At 43.3% G+C, this 25,780-nt stretch overlaps 1 protein-coding gene across 1 annotated transcript in view; it reads right to left on the reverse strand.

Annotated features, from left to right (window-relative positions):
- Window positions 1-25,780, reverse strand: part of cnksr2a (connector enhancer of kinase suppressor of Ras 2a) — a 36,135-nt gene that overhangs the window by 5,467 nt on the left and 4,888 nt on the right. Inside the window, exons 2-19 of the mRNA XM_028432832.1 lie at window positions 19,777-19,940; window positions 18,804-19,006; window positions 11,227-11,314; window positions 10,855-10,896; window positions 8,461-8,580; window positions 8,311-8,370; window positions 8,080-8,148; window positions 7,280-7,426; window positions 6,987-7,099; window positions 6,751-6,905; window positions 6,524-6,613; window positions 5,202-5,428; window positions 2,657-2,708; window positions 1,568-1,743; window positions 806-879; window positions 612-683; window positions 408-475; window positions 1-92 (exon numbers count right to left, since the gene is read on the reverse strand). The exon at window positions 1-92 is cut by the window's left edge and continues 6 nt beyond it. Coding sequence (XP_028288633.1) covers window positions 1-92; window positions 408-475; window positions 612-683; window positions 806-879; window positions 1,568-1,743; window positions 2,657-2,708; window positions 5,202-5,428; window positions 6,524-6,613; window positions 6,751-6,905; window positions 6,987-7,099; window positions 7,280-7,426; window positions 8,080-8,148; window positions 8,311-8,370; window positions 8,461-8,580; window positions 10,855-10,896; window positions 11,227-11,314; window positions 18,804-19,006; window positions 19,777-19,940 — 2,012 coding nt within the window. The remainder of the gene's footprint in view (window positions 93-407; window positions 476-611; window positions 684-805; window positions 880-1,567; window positions 1,744-2,656; window positions 2,709-5,201; window positions 5,429-6,523; window positions 6,614-6,750; window positions 6,906-6,986; window positions 7,100-7,279; window positions 7,427-8,079; window positions 8,149-8,310; window positions 8,371-8,460; window positions 8,581-10,854; window positions 10,897-11,226; window positions 11,315-18,803; window positions 19,007-19,776; window positions 19,941-25,780) is intronic.

Below are 25,780 nucleotides of genomic sequence, written 5' to 3' on the forward strand. Positions count from 1 at the left end.
AGGCCGTGGGTAGGTATCGTATGGAGGTGGGGGACTGTCCTGTTTGGGGCTGGAGGTGGCGTCATCCTCGTGTTCACTCTCGCTCCAGTAATCTGGAGAGAAATCCCACACGCGTACTGTCAGATCACACATCTATATACATACATAGATAGATAGATAGATCCATCTGTGCATGTGTTCATTGATTAATATCTATGGATTCATCCACAGACAGTAAATGAGCAAGGAAAGTTAGTATCTCAATAAGTGCTAGACAGTAATTGCTATATGCTAAACGCTAAATGCTAAATGGTAAATGCTAACATAATTCTGGGGTTTACCACTCATCATCCTGCAGACGGGTGATGCTTCGACCTTTTTTTTATTCTTGTTCACTGTGAATGCCAACAAACAGTGTTAACCCTCACCCTGCTCCTGGCGCAGCCGCTCTCGCTCTGCGTAACCTACAGCGGCCATGTTGAGACGACTCAGCCACCTGGCATGAAGGGGAGGAAGGGAAATACATCATGCATACTTTACAATCGAGTTATTTAGTTATTTGATTTATTTCGCCACCCAGATGGGTGACCCCCCCACACCCCCCACCCTGCTGCATGAAGCACTGCTCCTACCTGTTCATGTCGTCCACTCCATCTGCTGCAAAGTAGAAGCTCTTGACCTTGGGGTGACAGGCTTTGAAAGCGCTATAGAGAGAAAGGGATTTATTTTTTTATTTTGGTGCAAATCTGAAAGCATCTGAACTGCACGTGAAAATAAATACAGCTAAATACGCAGCAGGCCTGTTTTTTTTTTATGGAGCACTTACTACTTCTTGCGACATTCACTGGCTCGGTCGATCTTAAACTCTGGAAGACTGACGAAACCTTCTGCCTTCTCATCCTAAAGAGACAGAAATTAGCAACATGCTAGTTAGCACTAATTAGCATGGAACCAGTACAGATGAATGAGTCCAGGTGTTTTAAGATGCACAATCAACGCAACAATGATGTTAAGAGTCCTAATTAGCAACATGCTACTTATAATGCTAGTTAGTATGTTGCTAATTTGCATGTTAGCAAGGCAACAATGTTGTTAAGAGTACTGATTAGCAGCATGCTAGTTATCATGCTAGCATGCTAGTTAGCATGTTCAGGTGTAAAGAGCAAAACTTTGAGTGAATGACTAAGAGGTCATCCTGATGGGTGGCATAAATATGCATATCAAATTTCATGACAATCCCATCTTGCAAAGATTTTTTTTTGCACTTGAATGTGGAAAGATTAAATACAATGACTTCAACGTATGTTGCTAACTAGCATGCTGCTAATTAGTACTCTTAACATCAATGTTGCCTTGCTAACATACTAATTAGCAACAAGCTAAGTAGCATGCTGCTAATTAGTACTCTTATCATCATTGTTGCTATGCTAACATACTAAATAGCAACATGCTAACTAGTGAGAAATTACAGACCCCATATAGGGCCCTCAATGTATCCCACAATGCATCATGAAAAGTGGCGTCCATCATGCATAATTGCTGACAGTGTCATCTGTTTAGCCTGCAGAGCTGGGCTCGACATACATACCTCCTCGTTGATGTACCAGTACAGGCAGTTCTCCTTCAGGACGAACCAGTACTTCTTCCACTTCTGAGAGAAGTAACCCTTCGCATCCCTCTTCCTCCACAGCCAGCCCTCGCAGTCTCCCCGTCCCAGCGCCTTACAGGAGACGCGCCTCCGACTCAGGGAGGCCAGACCTCTTCCTGGAACAACAGTTAAAGGTGGCGTCAGTGGAACGAATGTAAAAATCACTAACTCTGAACTCCAAGGGTTACAAAAAAGGGTTTTTTGATGAACACGTACATCATGAAAAATGTTTTTTTTTTTTCCCTTGATGAACACATACATCATAAAAAACGCATATAAAATAGACTTGAAATAAAGTGTAGCGACTAACTCGGGGTTAAACTGCTCTAAACAAAGTAAAGTAAAGTAAGAGTGGTGGATAAAGCTCCCTGCTTTCAGTCCAGCCCGCAGCAGACTCATTTAAAATCTGTGAGGACGATGTGTTCAAATGCAAACATGGAAATATGGAACTTCCTGCACAGACTATGAGAGTATGAATTATGATGCATTACATGGTGGGAAAAAGGTGATTCACATGCACATGAACTAAATCAGAAACTAAAAGGCCATTATTCATATTTTGAAGTAATTCATCAAATATCTGTTTTATTGTTGAAACAGTGACAGCACCATCAGTCAACTACAATGGGTTAAATGTCACCGTATTTCCTGTGAATGCTGGCTAGCTAATCTTATATTTTCATCTGCATACCATATTTTCCGGCACTTCGTTTTTCATCTTGCTAGTTAGCATGTTGCTAACTAGCAGCATGCTAACTAGCAAAGAACTAACTATGCTAACTATACTACTTCTACTAACTATACTACTAACTATACTATGCTAGTACTTTTAACATCATTGTTGCCTTGCTAACATACTAATCATACTAATTAGCCACACGCTAACTAGCGTAGCAGCATAACAGCATAACAACATTATGCTGACTATCGGCTGAGAGTTTAGAAAGCGCAGTGTCTAAGCAGCTGCTTTTCTCTCTCTGAGGATCCACTGAGTGACCACAGCTGGCAGCATCCTTTTTTTCTGCTTACCTTTATTCTTCTTCCTGTTCTTTGACTGCAGAGATGAGGACTGTTGGTATGTCTGAGAGGAGAAGAGAGGAGAGGAGAGCAGGCTGTCAGTATGAATCTGTGGCCTTTTGTTTGCTTGCAATGAATCCTGGGATATAAAAGATGACAGATCTGAGGGAGAGCGGGAGCGTCGAGATGAGCAGAGGAGGCCTGAAGACATACAGGCAAGAAAAATCACTCTTCTCTCATGATCTCTTCCTCACACACACACACAGGGATGGAAGTCAACCTCACAAAGGGCGTTTGGAACTTTCACACCTCTATACATAGAACAGACGTTCAGGTGATGGTCACAGTGTGAGGGAACAGCACTCATATCAGGCACACAACCCAAGAAGCTCTGACACAGCAGATTACTTAGCAACACTCAAAAGTATACTTTTTAATAAGTTATTAGCATTTTATTAGCATCATATACAGTAAATGGATGCGCTAGTGCCTCACGGTTCACTCAAATTTCCCTCTATGTTTTAAACCTAATCTAAGAGAGAGATGAAAAAGCGCCACAGTGAAGTGTGATCCCAGCAAATGCTGACACGTCATTACCCCGCTGTCACTTCCATGACATCTGTCCGCCCTGCTCCAGAGAGCCAGTTTGCTCGGTGGTGACCTTATATATATTGTATATCTTGACAGTATCCCTTTAGAAATTAAAAGCATTTGCATGTGTGTGTGTGCGCTCAGTGTGTGTGTTTACGCTGTGATGGCAGATGGTGTGTCAGTGGGAGTGGGCGGGCCCGTTGTCGTCTGTCCTGCTGAGTGTATAGTGGGGCTGTGAGTGGCCGAGCTCCAGGCTCTGACATGTGTAACACTGTGACATCAGAGCTGGTCTGTTGCCCCATCTGACCTGTCAAGAGAGGTCATGTCTCAAATACACCCGCCGGAGGGGGGTACTTCATATTTAATGCTCCAATACTCACACATGAGGAGTGATGAAGGTGTTGGACAGAGAGTTCCCTTTAGCAGCTGGGGCTTCATTTCTCATGTACTTATGCTAACGTCAGTGTGCTAACATGCTCACATAATATTAACAGTGTTTACTATTTTCTTCAGGCTAAATGCTAACATCAGTGTGCTAACATGCTCACGTAACATTAGTAACAACAGTGTCACCAAATTTGGCATAAAATTGTCCCCCGACGAAAATTGCGGCTTGACACTGTCGCCATTGGCGGGCGTGGCCGCACCGCTCTGTGGCGCCCCCTGGACGAAAATTCCACAATGTACAGAAAGTCCGCCATTTGAAAAAACCACGCCATGTACCAATTTGCACTCTCCACACTTTTGCGCCCTTTTCCTAGGGGACTTGATCCATTGGGCTGAAAATTGGTGCACTTGCCCTTAAGGGGTCTGGGACCAACAGTTATCAAAAATGTAGCACTTCGTCATACGGTCTGGCTGTGGCGCCGCCACGAAGTTGACCCTTCGCCAACACACAGGAAATGGATGTATTTGTGGCTGTACCTCCCACATACTTCATCCAATGTGGATGAAAAAAATCAGGCACGCTGAGCCTGTCATTCTGAACAGATTGATATAAATATATGCACATGCGGGCGTGGCCACATGGCTCGCCAGCGCCCCCTACATTGACATGTGGGTTGCAGTTTCACCTACACACACATATGTTGGTACACATATGTAGCACCTGTAGCCGTGAAAATTTTTTTTGGAGACCTCTAAAACGCAAAGGAAGTCCGCCATTTTGCATTTTTTTTTCCCTGCACTTCTGCGAACTCCTCCTTGGCAATTTGCCCATCACAGCTGAAAATTGGTCTGGTTACTCTTAACGCATTAGGGACCAAAAATTCTCAAAAACCCAGCACTTCGTCACACGGTCTGGCTGTGGCGCCACCACGAAGTTGACCCTTCACCAATGCACAGAAAATAGATGTATTTTGGCTGTATCTCCCTCATACTTCATCCTATGTGGATGAAACTTTACAGTCATGCTGAACATCTGACTCTGCACAGATTGATATGCTGATATGCTACAGTCACTGCGCCACCTGCTGGCTGGAGGACCTGTCTTCATTATGTCTACATGTGTGTTTTGCTGTACTCTTCTGCCCTGCAGACCACAGCTCGTGCCGGTACAGCTGGGAGAGAGGTCGTGGGACGATAGGAGAGGCGGCGGCTGCTGGGCCTGTCATCGCTGCTTACAGCTTTAATTATTTATTATTATTTTTCTTTAGGCTAACATCAGTGTGCTAACATGCTTAACATGCACATAACATTAACAGTGTCTAATGCTACTTTCACGGCTCTTCGGTTGCCGAACAGCCACAGCCTGCAAAGCAAGCATCATTCAAGCTAGCAACTTCATGCTAGCACATATGCGCACACAATTACAAAGCTTCAACTGATTACTTTTTTTATTTGGTGAAGAGGAAGAAGATGCTAGCTAGCTAACTGCTCCGAGAACTGAATTTGACCATAACACTTTTCACAATTATGTGAATTGTTTCATATTAACAGACAGAAAACATAGTAGCTATAAGCTTACGTGATAAATGGAGGCGGAGTCCCTGGGCGGTGAATCTCTCTGATTGGTCTGTAGAATGTAGTGGGAGGGACTCTGGCTGTGGTGGCTCCGCCTCTTGGCGCGTTTGGCCGTGTCATTGGACCGCTTGCCGGGGCGAGCAGTGTGGGAGGAGTAGTCGTCGGAGCCAGTCCGCTCATCACCGCCACCGCCGCCGGTGGACAGTCCGACATAACGCATCAAAGAGGCCTCTGTGGAACAAGAACATGATGTCAGTGAACAGGGATGGCATATTAAAATATGTGAGGTCATCAGAATCATCAGCATCATCATCATCAGGGCAGCGAGTGCTAAGACATTTATCCAAAAGCTGCTAACTTTAACCATTAAATGGCTGAGTGAGTTTTTAGTGTTGATACAGATACAGGAGAACACACATACTCAAAATTTGAAGCAATGTATCACAACTTGTAGTTCACGCTGCAACCACTGGGGGCTGGCTCCAGAAGCAGGTCATTTCCCATAGACTCCTATGTTAAAATGGCCGACTTCACAGCAGAAATAAACATGTTCACATTGGTCTAGTTCCTCTTAAGGCATGAGGGACCAAAACCTTTTGACCCTTCACCATCGCACAGGAAATAGATGTTTTTGTGGCTGTATCTCCCTCTTACTTCATCCTATGTGGATGAAACTTTACAGTCATGCGTGTTTGTGTATTTTGGTGTACTCTTCTGCCCTGCACACCACAGCTCTTGCTGGTACCAGGGGAGACAGGACATGGGACGATAAGGGAGGCGGTGGCTGCGAGTCCCGCGGACCGCAAGGAGTGCGAGGGCCCGTCATCGCTGCTGCAGCTTGCAGCTTTAATTATTTTTTTTGGATGACACAAACTTTTTATAACCCCATGTAGTTTCATATAGGTGGACTGTGACACCACGCTGCTTTATGTCCAGCTGAGAGTCCTCTCCGCCATCCTCAACTTTGAATCTCAGGTTTCCCTACCCCACTCTCTCTCTCTCTCCTGTCCTCTCGTCTCTCCCTGGTTGCTAGGCAGCAGCCAGAGGGGGAAAAAAAGTGAGACACACTGAGAAGAGCTGCTGTCAGCGTCACCATGGCAACTGGTGGCTGAGTGAGTGAGTGATTCAGGTGGAGGTCAGGAGGTAGAATGGCCTGTTTCTGCCTCCTCCTCTCATCCGCTCCTTTCTTCTCAGCCCCCCCCTTTTATTGTGATGCTAATCACAGGGAGAATTAAAAAAAAGAAAGAGATGGAGAAGGCATTGATCTGCACACACACACACAAATATGTAACAAGCTCTTCAGGAGGTGCAATATGCGACACTCACCTCGCCGGCTCTCTCTGTTTAGCTTGGCTGGGTCCTCGTAGTCGCCCACCCAGTTACACTCCACGGGCATGGAGATGGGTCTCAGCCTGCCTGCACACACACACACAATTACAAAGCTTGTAATGTGAGCCACGCCGCAATTATTTAGTCATCTTGTTTACATTTTTTGCGATGTAAGTTTTCGGGTCAAACTCTTGCACACGCACACACACACACACACTGCAAACCATATGTAGGTGTGGTGCAGTACACGGGCTCCTCCTCTTCTCGCCGGCGAGACTCCTGATCCAGGAAGGAGTTAGGTGACTCAGATCGCTTAGCGACGCAGACACTGCCATGGTTACGGGATGCCTCGTCTCCAGAGAGGGCACCTGTCTCGTCTCTATGGCGACAGTAAAAGCAGATAGATGATCACTGCTGTCACTGCCCGTTTTAATGTACAGCTTGAAGAACAACAGAATACCTGGGTGCGTACGGCTCAGCGGGCGGAGGCGGGATGTAGAGGTCCTGGAGGGCGGAGTTCTTGGTGGGTGTGCCTGACGGCGTGGCCGAGCTGCTGCCCGGGCTTCTGGTTGGCTGCAGAGATTAGGCAGACAGATCAGGTGGTCCAGTGTGTTTCATCAGCTCCCTGACCTAATTACAGGCTTTGGCGTTGTGGCCGTAGGGGAGAAGGAATGCTGTGGGGAGCTATGTGGGCCAGTGCAGCGCTTTAATAAAGTCTATAAAAAATAAAAAAAGGTAGCGCAGGTCCCCCACCTGCAGAGCCAGAGGCTTCCATCGCATGTTCTTCAGCAGCGCGGGGGCGGAGCTTAGTGTGCTCTGAGGACGCTTCTTTAGGGTCAGGGACACCACGCCTTTATCCGCCCTCAGAGAGCCCACGAGGTTACGTAGCTGCCAGCCCACCTGTGGATGGAGGAGGGGGGGGGGGGAGGACGGCCTGATTTTTTTAATGCTAATAAACAGCGTTTCTATGCGGCCTGAAGTTTGAAACGTGTCCATGTCGTGATGGGATCTCTGGGCTTGTTGAGCCTCTCTGTGCTAAAGGCGAGTGGGAGTGGAGGTGCTGAGTCTATCTATAGAGCTGTTCATCATGTGATGTAACCTGCCCTCCATTTCAAAACAACACACACATTGTTATAGTTTAACCCACTGTCAAAAATAATAACAAAACATTAGTGGCGTTAAAATGTGTAATTTCTTAATGCAAAAATAATTATAAATAAATAATATAAATAATTATAAATTAATAAAAAATATAAATATTATTGATAAATAATATAAATAATTATAGATAAATACAATTTAAACAATTATAAATACATAATATAAATTTAAATAATTATAAACACATAATATAAATAATAATATATATAATAATGATATAAATAATTATAAGTACAATAATATTGTACTTACAATAGTTATTATTATTATTTGTTTATAATTATTTATTATTATTGGAATTGCCCTTTAATAAGACTTTTATCCTTAGAAAGAGCTGAGTCAGCAAATAACTAGAGAAATATATATTTACAACAATCACACACTGAACTCACCACTGTCTGGTGGTTGACTTGGATGACTTCATCTCCTGCATGTATCTTCTTACAGCGATCAGCCGGAGACTACAGAGAGCACACAGGCGACTATGAATTGATCCGATCCTTATTGACCCCCCCCCTCCCCCCCAACAACTGTATTTCACTAAGCTGCATCATCCATATGCGATCTGATATGCAGCAGCGATGGATGCAGGCTGCAGCTGAGTTTGTAAAAACGTCTCTCACCCCTTCAGTGGTTCCTGTGATCACATGGAGCCCATCGTAGGTCGACTTGATGTACATTCCCTGATTGGGCAGAAGAAGAAAAAAAAGCTTAACTCAGCCGAGGTGTGTTTACTTCTTGTTTTTGCAAGATAACAAAGACGGAGCTGTTACCAGGCCTTCTGAGGGTTTGATGTTAGTGAGGTGAACCAGCTCCAGGTGGGCTGACTGAGAAACCAGCGGGTCCGAGGACACGCACACGATGTGCTCACACACCTCTGACAGAGTCTTACACTGAAGAGAAGAAAACAGGACACAAAGGGGAGTGATTGATGAGTTTGTGCGAAGCTCCTTCCTACAGTTACACACTTACAAGCAGTCATGCAAATCAATCACAAAATAATGGCAAAAAGCTCGTTCTTCATCACAAGAGGTTTGTAGATGAACAGGCTTTAAATGATCACCAAAGGCCCCGTTCACACTGGATAAAATCAATCCAGCTAGAGTAGGATTGTATCCGGATAGCCTTCTATTTTCAAATCCTCCAAACCGCTAGGTGGCGCCTCGTAATATACAGAGTCCATTCAGGCGGTAGGACAGCGTTTTTTGTTTTTTTTTTGTCGTCGCGTCGCTCGTTCTTTTGTTTTTTTCGGTTTAAAAAGCAGTTTATTCCTTTGTAGCCCTGTAGAAAATAAACTCAGTTCATCATAGTTCGACGGTTGTTTACATACAGCTTTTGTACGCAACCCGGACAATGTCCCAGTGAACCTGGAAGTATCACGTCGCTAGCCTGAATCCTGCTCTAGCTGGATTGATTTCCACAGTGTGAATGGGGTGTTAGTCAGCCCCTGTAATGATCCGACCCCTACTTCAAGGTCCTCCACTAGCAGAAAACAAAGACCACCACCTTGTCACCTTTGGAGACTATGGATATTTTTGGTCTCTTGTTGTATCCATGGTTACATCCGTATGGTCGATGGTGACCTTTAGGATGGTTGGTCATAGACTGTATAAAAAGGGCTTTGCCACTGTCCATTATACAAAAAGTGAGACCAAAATGTTTGGCTTATTATGGGCCAACATGGTCCATGTTGGAAAAAAGACACCATCTTGGAACCAGAGTTGGCAAATAGAGGTCAAGAGGTGGAAGCTGTGTGTTCCACCCAAGCACACAGCATATTGACCTAGGATGACCTTATACTGCAGCCAGCTATCAGTGGGCAATCCAGATGCTTTGGCCTGAATTTTGAAGGAGCTGTCCATGTTTCAGACTTTCCCCTGCAGTGCATGTCTGACTGACTTCCATATGCTTCAGCCCTCTTGTCTTACATAGTGTGAAGCATCAGTCCGCCTTTAGAGTCTAAGTCACATATGATTTAAGGCAATTGTTGCAGTGTGGTCATTTTACATCAATCACAAAGATCATTTTGGCTTTTTTTTCAGATATATGCAAAATAATCTCTCCAAACATTATACGAAGTGCATATTATGCTAAATTTAAGATGTGTCCTTTCTTCTTCACAGTAACAGAAGCCACAGTCCAGGTGAGACTAATTAATAACACTAATGATGAAGCGGTTCCCGCTATTAGCCATGCTATCAGTTAGACCTGACAAATGAGAAACATCTGCCGTGAAAAAGGTCCATTGTTTCTGCCTGTTTCCAGACGCTCGGCCTGAAATCAAATGCAAAAAGGTCACCGGGCTAAAGGTTCTGTTTATTCATATTCATATATATATGTATATATATATATATATCCTGCAAGCAGAATATATATCCTGCATCTTAATTAATTAATTTGCTGTAAATAGTTTTTATAAACAATAATATAAATAATGTTTATACTGTTTAATTTTTTACCGTTAGAGGTATATTTATTAGTTTGCTTGAGTGCCTGTATTTTGCTGCTCCAATAGTGAAATTTCCCAGCTTGGGATGAATAAAGTATTTTCTATTGTACTCTATTCTATTCTATTGTATTCTATCCTATGTAAGCTCTGGTGCCCTTAGTGGTGCCCACTTTCACAAAAATAACATATATAACATACATATATCCTATATGTGTGTGTATGTATGTGCATATTTGTAGTTTTTTTAATACAAATTTGTTACCTTAAACTCAAAGTACTACCCACCGCCCCCCTCTTCCATGTCAGTACTTTTTATATATGGCCACTAGTGGAAGCTCTACCTTTGTCCCCACTACTTTAGCCTGTGTTCTGCTAACACACCGACTACTGCTGTCACGAGTCACACACACACACAACATTTGCACAGAGTGTTCCTGGGTATCTCCATGGAACACTGTGCATTTATCCACAACAAAATTTAATTGGTCGAAGGTGGCGGCCTCTGTTTCCTCGCTAGTCCACCATCAGGCTGCTGATGATAAAGGAAATTTATGCTGCTTTCCCCGTTTCCAGTGTGCATGCTAAGCTACGCTTATCACCCGTCTACGTGTTTGTGGAGTCATTTTTGTGTGAAGAGAATATGACCAAAAAAAATACACACACACACACACACACACAGAGCAAACAAACAGCAGCTGGCAGAGGAAGCAGGACTCACCACGTGAAGGATTTTGTTCTCCGTCTCAAACACTGTACAGTCCTGAGGGACGAAAGAAATTTAATGTAGCGCGAGCAGAACATCCTGTCTTTAAAAAACACACATGCTGCTACAGAAGCTGTCTGGGCCTCACACTGCTGAACCCCTGCACACACACACACACACATCTTTTTATTTATACACACATCAGTCACACAGAAGACAGACTGCAGACAGACGCGAATAGCAGAGAATCAAGTCTAACTCAAGGATGCAGAGTCTAAGGCTGCTGCATTCCACCCACACACACACACAGCTCTTTGGGGGATATGACATCTCACACAGCGGTCTCACTCTTGAAGTGAGGGAGAATAAAGCACAGATTGCACACACCTGCTGTACAATGGTGGTGAGCTCCAGGCAGAGCTGAATGACATTATTTCGGGTTACTGAGTAGTCAGCCACTGCAGCAAAGGGAGACCTGAGAGGGACAGATAACACAGCAGTGTGTCTTATAAAGCCGCATTAGATCATCAGATAGTGTGCAGACAGACTTCGACGACGTATTAGGGCCAATGTAAGAAAAAAAATACTGACCCGGGCTAATAATCTGAGATTAAAGTAGCAAATATGCTAGAACAAAACTCCCAAATTTACAGAACAACCTCAGATATTCTCTGACAGTCACAAATCTGGAGAGATGGCGCTTGCTGTCATGGTCGCCATGGAAAAGCTCATCAGGTTGTACTTGTAGCAATGCTGTGAAGAAGATACCATAATAAAAACTAAAGCCCCGAAACAGCTGCATTTGATCCTGTTTACATATACACGTAAACCATATGCATGCAATGAAGATGACGCCTAGAAACTGCGACGTGGTTCGGATGCAACAGATGTCTTTTTCTAGCAAATTTGTGAGTCTTTTTCCCAAAATCTGTTTCTTTTCTAGCAAATTTGTGAGTTTTTTTCTTGACATTTGTGTTTTTTTCTCAAAACGTGTTTTTTTCTCAAAACTTGTGTTTTTTTTCTCGCAATTTGTGATTTTTTTTCTAGCAAATTTGTTTTTTTGCAAATTTATGAGTTTTTTCTCAAACTTTGTGTGTTTCTTTTTTAGCAAATTTGCTACTTTAATCTCAGAACATTACCCCACGCCCTCGTCTTCCGTGTCAGTATTATTTTCTTACAATGGCCCTAATACGCCGCCATACAGACTTTAGCACTGGCTGTAACACAAACACACAATTGGTTAATGAACATGCGATACACATTTACTCTACATGGAAACGTCTTGTCCTTGATTCCCTATCTGCTCATGGATGCAATTGGGAATTACTCAGAACTTCATTTACAAGATTTTATAAGAATTTCAAGTCAAATCAGTTCATTCTTTCATTCTGGAATGATTTTCCACATTGATGTCTTCACATGAAGTTTTATATTAGGCTAAATGTTGAAAACTTTATAATTTCTAGTAAAACCATATTTATCTTGCGTTCATAAACTTGCTACATTTGGTTAAAATCTTCCATCTGTCCCTGAGTGGCTGCCAAACATCAGTAAGACTGATCATGTATCCCTGCAGCTTTTTGGTGAAGCTCCCATCTGCTCCCTTCGACTTGTTTGCCAGCGTTCAACGTACATTGTGACTTTATTAGTGGTACAGTCGGAATCTCTGTTATCAAAACTGGTAGCAGAGAACAACAACGTGGAAACAGAGAAATACTAGTTGCATATCCGACCACCTTTGATACCGCAGATCTGTTCATGGACCCCACACTTGTGATCTCAGCAGGAAGCACACAGAGATACACTTAACCTGCACTTGACCCGTTCTTTTGATGCAATATTCACAGCTAAGCTTGTTGCTCTGCTACATCCCAGTCCTAGCTCTTGAGAGTTCTCCATCAGTTACTGAGCTTAAGACCAGACATTTGTGGTGCCAAGTTGGACATATTAACAGATGCATAAATCAAACATTTTTCCGCCTGCTGGATTTCAGCAGCAAGTATGGGTTGTCACAGCTGTCTGCATGATGGACGGACAGACGGGGGCTCACTACCGTTAGCATCAACTCAACTAGCATGTCATTAGCAACGGGGAGAGAAACAACATACGCTCTGATGGTGGGAGTGCTCGCCTGTATGTACACACACAGACAGACATGTGTGTACATACAGGTGCACACATGTCTGGTTCCACTAGATGTGCTGCACACATTTTGGAAGTGACTCTACACTCTGCTCCATCTGAGACATGCAAGCGACTCTGATATGGTGCTCAGTCTGTACCAAGCCACATCAACCTGAGCGAGCAGGCAGGAAATCAGACACATGAACGGCATAGAAAAGCTTTAACAACGGTTAAGAAATGTTGCCATCAGACTGGTGACCACCATGAAGACAGCAACTTAAAGCTGAGGGAAAGGGGGCCAGATGAAAGAAGCTGTATTAGTGAACCAGGTAAATAGGCCACCCCGTTCTGAGCGCACCAATTTACATAACTCATACTAACCTGACCTGGGCTTTAGAAACAACACAAAAAAGCAGACGGGCACTGAAGTTATTTCATACAAACCTATCTTCTTTGTTAGCTAATGAAGTGTTAATAACTTCACACACACATGAGACAAGATATAAAAAGGCATACAAAGAACAACAGGAGGACGCATCAATTGTTCTAAAGACCCAGATTCAAATTCGGCCACAGCCTCTAGTGTATGATTTATCTGTGGTGTGTGTGATGTGGGTCAGCAATATTGAGGCTGAGTGCTATATATACATGCAGGACCTAAGGCTACACAGCCTGTTTGCTAACCAGCAGGCCTTTGGAACAATGCTTCTTATTCAGACAATAACTGTATTAGCATCATTGTGCTAATAATATATATATATATATAGATATATATATGTATTATGATTATGCTAATATTGTTGTGCAAACCTAAAAAATGGTTACACAAATGGTTAAATCTACATAAATATTTGAAAATGCAGATGTCCATTAAAAAAAATAATCGCCTGTGATCTGCAGACGAAAAAAGGTTAAATTAACTCCAACATGATGTCCATAGAGTGTATGTTGGAAATAGTACACCATCTTGGAGGCAACACAGAGTCTATGGCATAGAGGTCAAGAGGTCAGGCTTGGTAGACTGAAGCGCAGGCAGAGCATACAGCAGTCTAAGTGGGTGAATAAACGATTAAAACACCCAATAAATACAAAATCGTGAATCGTTTTTTCGTGAAAAACCAACTAAGAAATGATCCAAGCAGATCACATCCAAGCTGGATCTATACTCAGAGAACAGAGAACTCCCTCCCCCCTGCAGATGTTACGCTCACAAAATGACGTCATTTTTCTCTCGGACCGCCCGTTGTGCAGCGCTCTCGGACACATGGCCCGGGCAGAACTTTTTCTCTCAAGGCTGTGCGTCAACCATGCTGTGATTGGTCGGAATTTATTGTGGGCGTAATGAATGTGGAGAAGCCAAGAGCTTCTTCAGGTGCAGAACACACAGACAGAAGGAGGAAGTACAGCGACGATGGACAGTTTAGATGAGCAGCTGGCAAACAGCTCCTGGAAGGAGAAACACGGCGCCCAGAGGAGAGTGTCTGTCCAAAAGGTGGCAAAAAAAATAAATCCCAGTATTGATCACGCTTTTGCAGTGGTTGGACGCGCACATTAAACACCGGGAGACGGGATGTATTATTGCAGACAGTCATCCACACGTTCACAGAGTCAAACTCACACAGACCAGAGGTCTGCTATGTTACATTACTACATTACTACAGCATTAGGCCAGGTAACCACAACTGTACACACAATTTGCAATACAATTGCATTGTCAACCTTTTGTGTGTAACGTGCGCTGCGTGGGCGGGTCGTATGCACACACACTTCTCGTGGAGTATGGTACCTCCGTGCCGACCCACCCGAAGAGCGAGTTCTCTGTTCTCATTGAGTATGGAACAGCCTTAACAAATGCAAGAGAACATATACAAAGAAATAACAAGGTAACAAGACAACTCGGCACAGACAAAGGGGACCCATTGACAGTAAAAACTATGGACAGAGCTCCTGTGACGTCACCTGTTTGTTTCTGAAGAGCTGTTTTGAGGCTCGGTGGGAGGCTCCGGGACGCTCCGACCACCGCCATGTTGGTCCACCAAAACTCCAAATATGGACAGAGGGGGAGCACGAGCGGAGTTTAGGGGAGCGGGCGATCGTGGAAGCAGGAAACTCACGCTGTGATACAGCAACCGCCTTTCACTCAAAGCAGCAACGCCCATAATTGTGTGTAATTTTAAGTCTGAATATAATTAAAATGATTGAGTTATAAAAAAATTCACCCCCCGTACAACTGACACTAGAAGAGAACTTATCATTTGAGACCAGAATGTTTTTTTGTACCAGGCCAACATGTTTATTTCTGCTGTGAAGTCGGCCATTTTAACATGGGAGTCTATGGGAAATTACTCGGTTCTGGAGCCAGCCCCCAGTGGTTGCAGCGTGAACTACAAGTTCTGACACTTCCACATGGGCTTCAAGTCTGAGCCCCGAAGGCTGCTGCTTGAGGGGAACACAGGACTTACATAGACGAGGTAACAAGACACAGGCGAAACACATTAGGGCAGGGCAAGCGATCACAAAACGTGGGACACTGACAAACACAAGGGAGACAGGACAATACAGGAAACACCAGAATAACCCCAAGATAACATAGAAACACGGAATTAAATTACAAAGAATAAAAATAAGCTACATTGTGCCGTCACGCACACCCCTCCATCAAGTTTTGCATTGCTTCTCTGCTCTTTGGCTTTTAGCTCCGTTTAATCGCTGCTTTCTGATGTACAAGATGTAAAACACCGAGATGGCTTGCCTCGTCAGAGGTAGAGGGATAAATCGAGCTACGACTTCGGGCTCTGCAACACAATAATCCAGACACCCGGCTCTACTTTTTTTTAATAAGGTCCCCTGTGGTTTACCGACAGGAAGAGCAGGTCCTCGCTCCTCTTTATGGAACCAGTTTACTCAAATGTTCAGCCTGCTGCAGCAAATGTCTCAGACCTGGTTTCTGTGGTGTGAGGAAAGGTTTCTGAGGAGAAGATGATCTGTTGCCTCGCTCTTATGTTGTACATTAAATAAAAAAGGATGCAGAACACCGAACTGCTGCTGCACCCTTCTACTCCACGTCCCTGAGAGGTCCGTCTAATGAGTGGCAGTCAGAGGGAGATGAAGGTTTAGCACCAACATGCCAATTTGCCTCTGTTGAAACACCTTTTAAGGATCAGTCAACCCGCTGTTACTAAAACGGAGACTGCTACGTTTTACATTGTCTGATTTCTGTAAAAAAATCTGTTTTACTCGCTTATTTCTCTCCTCTTCAGTCCTAGAGGACAGGATTTCATTTGAATAATGTTACATTTTACAGCCACATGTCTGGAAATTGCTTTTTTTTCCAGACATTGAAAAAATGTAAAAAAAAACATTGAAAAGGAGTCATTGTCTCAGAGAGCTTTCTCAGTGTCGCACTGCCATTTACCGTTGCATCATCGCGTGTGGGCGAATGCATGTATGCGCTTGCATAAGTGTGTGTGTGTGTCAGTGCGTGCCCATGATGTGGGTATGTGTCTGCACGATGGCTGCGTGGGCGTTTCTGTGCGTTTGTTTGTGGTCTGTCTGTACGGCCTGAGGACAGGTGTGGGTGCCTGACATTTTAGAGACCTGTTGTGTGTGCTGGAAAAATATAGTGAAAGAAAGCAGTAGAAAAAAAAATATTTTATATAAGCAGTTAAAGTTGTTTTGATATAAATCATGCCCTATGTTCACATTTGTTTAGCTCATTTAGTCCATAAACATTGTAAATATTATAATAGTGTAGTTACAATAGTTGGTTTAGCTAATTCCTTAAAAGTCCTTCCTAAGTTAGCAAAAATGAAAGTTAACACAGAGGGAAGTTAGCGACCTCATACGTTAGTGAGACCACAAGTTAGAGACGATGGATGTTAGCGACAACAGAAGCCAGCGACAAAGGATACGAATGGCAATTAATGTAAAAGAGCTAAAGCTAGAGGTTCCACACTGGTCACATTGTTTTATTTATACTGAAATCATAAATGACACAAAGACACACACTACAGTAGTAGTGGTAGTAACAGTGGTGACTATTCTGACCCTAAGGGGCCGCTCTTTACTTTTGGTATGCCATAGCCATATGCCATAACGTCTACTGCCTGCAGCTGAAACTCAGACCTCACCCGGCAACAAGAAGTTCTATTTCCTGATTGGCTGATAGGTCGCTAACTGCAGACAGCTGTGTGAGTGCGCAGTACGCTGTCTCACTCGTTTATAGGACAGTCTGTAAGATGAATGCTAAAAGTTATTGAAGTTAGTGACTTTGGAAATTAGCAAAAAGAGGTTAGACGTTATCAGCAAATGAAGTGACAGAAGCTAGCAACAAAAAAAGGTTAGTGACGACGGAAACCAATGAAAACAGCTGTGTTGTGTTGTGCAACAGTCAGAGCAGATGTGATCATTCAAGTTATGAACAATAAAAACGAACACTCATTCGTTTTGGTATTTTAAACTGATATATAGTGTCAAAAAGATGTGACTGATGTTAGCAACTATGGAAGTTAGTGACAGCAAAAATAGAAGGCTAGCAAAACAAGAGAAAGAAAAACTAGCAAAAGGAATGTTAGCAACAATAGAAGTAAGCCAATTAAAGGCAGCTGCAATGGAAGTTACTGACAGCTTGTTAAAGACAACAGAAGTTAGAGACAGCTGAAGGTCATGTCTTACAGAATTTAGCAACAAAGGATGTTAACCCTTATGCACTGTTCGGGACATTTTTGTCCTCCAAGAGTAATTTTTCTGTTTAATTTGGCCATAACTTTGTCTATATGTGAGCAAATTGAATCATTTTCACTGAATAAGCTTAATTTTACATAAAACAATTACTTGCTAAAATACTCCCTATAACTCCATATACAAGCTACACTTCATAAGCACAGGCCTGCAGGTAAAGGGTTAATAGGGTCATCAGGTTGTTAACTGTAAAAATCACAAATGTTACCTCCTACCAACAGGGTAAACCACCAACAATCAAGAATGCATGATTATGTAGTGCCATGGCTGTGCAGTCAAAAAATGTGGTTATAATGGAAGTCTATGGGACAAAAATGTCCACGAACAACACATTAGGGAGAAAAATGAAAATCCAGTGCTGTGCAAAAACTAATAATGCAATAAAGTCAATGTTGTTACTAATGTTTGACATGACCGTCATAAAGGTTTAAAAAATCCAGTCCACATTCACCTTTTCTATTAAAAATGAGCCATTTTGTGTGTTTTTTCCACTTATCAGCACCACCCCTTATGAAATTGGTGATTAAAGGGTTAAAATCCTGGGGGAAATGATTTTTTACTACTTTTGATCAGAACGAATTAGAAGTTAATTAAAAGGTCAAACAATATGCAAAAAATATTTATCTAATATATTTTTAAGACAGTTAAAGTTAGTGGACATTTTTGTCCCGAACAACACGAAAGGGTAGTGTTTGCAAATGTTGCGAAGGGTTAATAAAATGATGAAAAGGTTAGGAACAATAAAAAAAATGGAAACATTAGATGTTTAGAGGACACCAAAGTTTAGATTTTGTCCTATATGTTCAGATAAACATGCCCAACCATGCATGAGTCACCAGAGGAACAAGAAGTCCTGCAGCAGATGGTCTGACCATCACAGCGTGCACGATCAGAAATTACATTAAGACGCTAAAGGACTAAGTCCACAGACGACACTGCCGAGCGCACAGAGGAGATCTGGTTTCAACAACGGCTATTGACATTTCCTAAAAGCGTCCTTTTGTCATCTCAATGCACTCTCTTTGGGTTTTAAATGTAGCTGACAACAGGTGAGTAAAATAAACATGTCTGTACATAGGCTATATTCAGAGAAGCATCACCTGTCCAGCCATGCCAGCAGGCTCTTTGCGGCGGTGATGAGGTCGACGACAGAGGTCAGCAGATCATTGGGGAGACGCCGAGAGCTCCTGCTCTCCGATTGGCTGCTCCTGCGGCGGCCGGAAATAAAGTTCTGCAGGTTCTTGGCCGAGGCTCCTAGCTTGTGAGCCAGAGTCCGGACGCTCTCCGTCTCCAGGCCTGAGTTCTAGGTGGTGAGCAAGAATACAAAGCAGGATGTTTACAGGGTAGGCTCCAAAAAATGAGTTATCTACTTAAATGCAAAAACAAGAAAATAAAGGAAACACTAAAATAACACCTCCTAGATCTCAATGAATGAAATATTCCAATTGAAAATCTTCATTCATTACACAGTGGAATACGTTGAGCATAAAAATAATCAATGCAAATCAAAATTATTAACCCATGGAGGTCTGGATTTGGAACCATACTCTAAATAAAAGTGGAAAATCACATTACAGGCTGATCCAACTTGAGTGTCCTCCAGACAAGTCAGAATGAGGCTCAGTAGTGTGTGTGGCCTCCACGTGCCTGTATGACCTCCCTACAACACCTGGACATGTTCCTGATGAGGCGGTGGATGTTCTCCTGAGGGATCTCCTCCCAGACCTGGATTAAAGCATCAGTCAGCTCCTGGAGAGTCTGTGGTGCAACGTGCTGTTGGTGGGTGGAAGGAGACATGATGTCCCAGATGTGCTGGATTGGATTCAGGTCTGGGGAACAGGCAGGCCAGTCCATAGCATCAATGCCTTCATCATGCAGGAAGTGCTGACACACTTCAGCTACATGAGGCCTAGCATTGTCATCATCAGAAGGAACCCAGGGCCCACTGCACCAGCATATGGTCTCACAATGGGTCTGAGGATCTCATCCCGGTACCTAATGGCAGTCGGGGTACCACTGCAGCTGTAAAAAATGGTTAATGTTACTAAAAATACAGAACAAACAGTAACTCACCAGAGCACAGAGCAAGTCCACGGCCTCCAGAATGAGCTCCTGGTGGCCGATGCGAGAGACTCCCAACTCCTCCAGTTCGGCGTGGCTAATCCTCAGCAGCCGCTCCCCACATACACCTCCACGTTCAAACACGCACACATACTGCTGCAAGCAGTCGTCCAAACCTGCAAAAGACACACACACACACAGGCCACAGGAGTGAGATCACATCTGCAATGTAACAATGTAAGTTTAGTTTTAAAATAGCTTAACGGCTTAAAAGGAAGTCTTTCTAAGATTTGTAATGAGCATTTAGCTCACATTACTCCATCCATCCATCATCTTAACCTGCTTCGTCCTGCGCACAGGGTCATGGGGGGCTGGAGCCTATCCCAGCTATCTACAGGTGACAGGTCACCAGTCCATCACAGGGCTATCATGGCTATCGTGGATAGCAAACAAAAGTCTTTTTAGCCTTATCATTTTCACATCTGTATGTTAGCATTGTAACCATGAGCATTGACCCATGTTTTCTTTTTAGTGTGGTAATGTGTAGCATGTTAAGCAGTTAGCTAAAAGCAGAGCGTCATCAGCATGTTAACATTGTGACCTCTGAGGATGATCATTTTAGCATTTAGTGCAAACATGGTAGATATTAGACCTTTTGAGCATCAGCGTAATTAGCCTTGTTAGCATGGTTAGCATGATAATAATTTTCCTTTTCAAGCTTTAGAACGTTAACTGTATGCATGTGATAAGTGGGCCATAGTTGTTGAAGGGAACTTCCACTCTAACACTGCCCTCAGTCTTCAGACCCGTCCACAGCTCAGATACTCTTCCACACTCCACTTCATCCCATGATCGATGACCACACACATCCCCTGTACTCAGAATTAAAGGTTTCAGGCTGCACTCCAGGAACACAAATCAGCTTTCACTGCCATGCTTTGGCCCTCTACCTCTGCCTCTAGAAAGGATGAAACACACCTTCAAATGATCTTTGATTAATCCCATCAGCACTTTAAACCAGAAATAGTTCATTGGTCCTACATCACTGCTCTTCTTGCATCGCTCCACTGGTTTCAAAATAAATTTGTGCACATAATGCTAAATCACCCCCACTTGCTCACATCACTTCGTGACTAACTGCGGTTAAATAAATCTCGGCCCGCAGCCTTTCGTCCATTTTCCCCACACCAATTATAAAACCTGGTTGCGCTCGTGCTGGCCGCTGTTGATCGCCGCCACTCTGGATAATGCATGTCATCCCACCGGACCAGTGCCACAGAAGCATCCTAACAAAGATACGCACCAAGTCTGTTTCGGCGCTCGCCCGTTGCTGAGCCGAGGCAGGAAGTCAATGTGTGAACCATTTGAGTAAAAACTCATTTTAAAACTAATTTGATAAGTCAAGATCTGATGACAGTGAATTATGTCAGCTGCAGCCGGCAGCACTAAGCATGCCATGGAGTTTCTGCACGCTTTACCATACATTTCGGTATAGTTGCGCACCTCATTTTGGTAAATGCTTTGGCTGCTTGTCTGAGGAGAGGTTCATATTGGAAGTGGAAAAGCACAAAGCATAGACCGAGGACAGGCAAAGAACACACCTGCATGCAGGTCTCCTGAAACATGCAGATGTTCGGTTTGATATACTGGCCCTGACTCTTTAGAACCAAAATCCCCCATCCTAATAGACCTGCTGATTCACATGTAGTGGGATGATTCTCAGACTTGTACACCTGTATGTTTGTGCTTAAACCACAACATGACCTCATCTTTTCAGCATTATGTCTGCATAAAAAAAAGTTTTTACATCAGGACACACCAGCTAATTTGTACTACAAAAAAAAATATATTACATCCCTCTTCCTCATCTGTGGTGCTCTCGAGTGGTGCGTAACAAAGAGAAGTGCTTCCATCCATTCCCAGGAAGTTTCACTCCAAGTCACATGTTCACAGCAAGAACAATGGGCTGTCCACCAGTCCCCCTCTTGCAGTCTCATAGTCATTAGCCACACCAGACCCAGTCAGTCAGACCAACACAGGTACTTATGAGGTAATTAGAGCCATAGTTTTATGAGTTTCACACAGACCCACCCACTGAGGTCTGTAACCACATATAAACCATGTTTCCCCACCAAACAGTTAGAACTGATGAAGCTGCTTGGATGAGCAGCAAAATGTCTTCAATAAAACTCTACAAGTCCAGACGCCTTGCTTCAATCTTCTCTAAGAATATAGCCTGGGTGACTGAGAATCTTCATCAACAACAAAGAGAAGAGTTAGCGTCTTAACACATTTTGAAAAGACTAACAGGCTAACAACTGCCCCTGATGGGAGAGGGAGCACAGACTACAGGATGTGTCAAACCAACGACAGCAAACATACCAGCTGGTGGCGGTAATGCGGCAATCTGTTGTTTGCCGAACCGCCAACAAACTCAAAGAAGAATAAGGAAGAAATAAACAAACATGGAAGATATCAGCTCGCTGCTGCAGCTATTTGCTCAGAAAAAAAACCGTCAAGTTGTAGAGAGTCAATGTTATTCTGACTTTTTTTCCTGTGTCTCACCCTCTCTTTTCATTGGCTGTTCACAACACGTTTAGAGTCGGATCGAATGACTGCGACTGAGGTCGGTCAGATTTTGCTGCCGACTACACATGGCGACTGTCCCCAACTAAATGTAGACTGGTGTGGACTTTTACCCGACAGGGAATTATTGGTGCAGTGCAGTCGGGTACAGTTGTGGCAGCTCATTACCTTCCTGTATCTCTACAATAAAGATCAGATTGTAGCATTAGCTTGATCTGAACAGCCACACAATGAGAAACACAACAGGTCCGGATGTGGTTTGTGGTATTTAAACCACAAAAGGACCTTTTTTTGTGTGCACCCGCATCCAACAGAAAAAAAAAGGCATTACAGCATCCAAAGTTTTACCACAATGCTCAGCACTATTTATGGGTTCAGCTCCGAGCCTCAAAACAAACGCTGCAGCTGGAATGAGTGTCGAGAGACGGGAACAAAAGCAGTAATTGACGAGCAATCAGGCTGCAATACAGGTAAGATTGTGTAAGGTCTGTGTTGTGTGTGAGTATGTGTGTGTGGGACGGTCTCTCTAGATCTGCTAGTGCGTGAGCGTGCAAGTGGGTGTATGCACTGTTTGAGAGTGTTTATGTGTGTGTGTGTGTTGTCTGGCCGGAGTGAGTTTGCTGAGTCAAAGGAAAGCAGATCAAGACAGAGCGGCTCAGCTGCAGCAGCCCCTGGCTCCCAAATGAATGTATCCAGCTTCTAACCTCTTAACAAACACACACACACACACACACACCTCTGAGGAATGAACATTGATTTCCCCCCTCGCTTCAAGTCCCCCGCTTTATAATACACTCATCTATCATAACCACCCTAACAATGATGGAAGGGGGGGATGCAGGATGGGAGAAGAGCGGAGGAAGACATTAAAAAAAGGAAAAAGATGCTCATTTAGCCAGCTGCTAAATGACACACAAATTCCTTCACTCATTAGCAACGAGCAAACAGCGTTTGTCTCCAATTCCTGCCTTCAGCCTCTGAAACTAAGACTGAAATCTGTTATCTGCGTTTAAAAAAGTCTACGTGAATGCTGATTTAAAATATTTTTTAAAAAGTAGCAATCTGTTTAGAAGATAAGGAAGGTGCTGTGTTTCATTTTAGAAGTAAATTGTTTCCGCTAACACTTCATGTGGATAAGTGATATCTCACCTCGCAGAGTGTGGAAGAACCCGATAAGACTGCTAAGGGATGTGAAGTACGGGCTAGGGTCAGCCGAGGTAACACAACATCTAAGAAGGATTATTACAGTTTGAGGGAGACGAGTGGAGGGATGCTAATTAGTATGTAAATATTAGCTTATAACGTACACACACTACTGATATCATCATCATCTGGTACCAGCATAGACTGTATATAAATCTGGACAATAAGACAGCGGAACACTGCATTGCCCCCTGGTGGCTGGCTGCTGTATAGGTCGTAAACCCCATGAGAGGATGGGACACAGACTCACTAAATGTAGCGGTGGAGACGGCAGCTCCTGTATGTGAGATAGTTTGGCTTCACTTTTGTACAATAAGGCAGAGGCGGAGCTACATCGGCCATCTTTAAACACTCTAGTCTAGAGAGTAAGAGTAATGCAAAGCGTACCATCAACCATAAAGGTAGCCAGGTCAGCCTGGTGGAATCAGCATCATCTTGAGCTAATGGTAAAATAAGCTAGCAAGCGAGCTAGATTAGCCATAGTGTTTTGTCAGGGCTGGACATGGAGAACTCCACTCTTTTTGCTAAGCTAAGCCATCAACAGTCAACAGTGTAGTATCTTTTTGTTTTGTTTTGTTTAATAGTGACCGATTTAAAAAAGACGTGATGCTGATTAAAACAATGTTGGCTCTCACAGGCAGTGTTACTATGGCTGAGAGAGAGAGAGGGGCACAGGAGCAGAAGGGGGGAGAGATCCACTGCGTGGCAAAAGTTTGCTGATAATCTGTATCGCTTATCACTGTGAGGCAGTCAGAGAGAGCGTGAATGCCCTGAATACTGATGAGTCAAATTGCAACTTGCACACACCCACACAGCACGAACAGTGCTTCATATGTTACAGTAGGTACAGCGATGTAGGCTTTATTCAGTCAGGAATCACACTGACACTTTAAACCAGGTCTGCATCCAGGCCATGTAAACACTGCAGGTCACCCATCCTGTCCATCTCCATCACGATGACGATGACGTACAGCTCTACCTCTCTACAACCCTCGTTGGAGTCTTCCACCATCCCAATGATACTAAACCTGACAATTTCTACCTTACAATGACCGACTCTTCCCTTGTAGTAACACAACATGTAAAAAGTGGACTATGGGAGGAAACCAATAAGGACAACACCTTGCCCCCCCCCCTGTAATTAATCTATGTAATCTGACCTGACCAACCAGCCTCCATTGGCAGGATGCTAGTGTGCTTAACTTTAGCTGTTAAGAAAGCTTGTTTGTCCATTCACTGTATTCATTTCTCTTCATAGAGGACTATCTCACGGCGCCCTCTATGTGAACTGCGGCCATTTTCATATGCTAACATGATGCTAACATGTACCGACCCAAGTTCTGCTACAAACCGTCACTCACACATTCAATGCGAGCATCCATGTGGGTTTGTTGTATAATGGTAACTGTCTGTACAGTCATACGTGTCCATGTGCGATTGTGTGTGTGTGTGTGTGTGTGTGTGTGTGTGTGTGTTCCTGCGTTTGACTGGTACAAAAAGTGTGATTCAGAGCTGACTCACACACTTAACTCCCACAGAGGCACACTTTTCACAACAGCAGGCAAGCCAAACTCCCACAAACACCCTCTCTCTCTCTCTCTCTCTCTCACACACACACCTAATAAAACTAGATTTTCTTCTGGGATGTTTGGAGAGTCCTATAAAAGAGCCGGCCCTCCCAGTCGACTCATGTGTCATCTGTTCCGAGGATGAAGATTCTTGTAACAAATAAAAATCAGGGTACGCTCGCTCTGTCCCATGGATTTGTTAAATGCAGGATGTTAGAAAAAGCGTTGTTAGAAACAGGTTTACGACCGAAATGTTGCAGGTGTGGCATAGGGGGAAATAAAACACAGATCCTCCATTAATAGCACTTATTTTGGGCCTCTGCTCCTGAAAGATGCTGTCTTGACTTTTCTGACTGATTGGCTGTGAGACCTCAAAAGTCTTCGTGTCAATATGATTTGGCAACATGAAAAAAACAACAACAAAAGTGAAACATAAACAAACAACAAACAACTTAAAAAATTGTAATTCTTATTATTATTTTAAAAAAAGGGAAACATATTTTGGTACAGTAAAACTTTTTTGGTACAGCTTCTTAATAGCTTAAAAAATTGTAATAAATAAATAAATGTCACACTAAAATTATTCATTATCAATGGAAAAAATAATAAAATGTAAAATAAAAATAAAATACATTAATAATAAATACAATGTAATAATA

The sequence above is a fragment of the Parambassis ranga genome, chromosome 20 (genome assembly GCF_900634625.1).
Source record: "Parambassis ranga chromosome 20, fParRan2.1, whole genome shotgun sequence".
NCBI lineage: Eukaryota > Metazoa > Chordata > Actinopteri > Ambassidae > Parambassis > Parambassis ranga.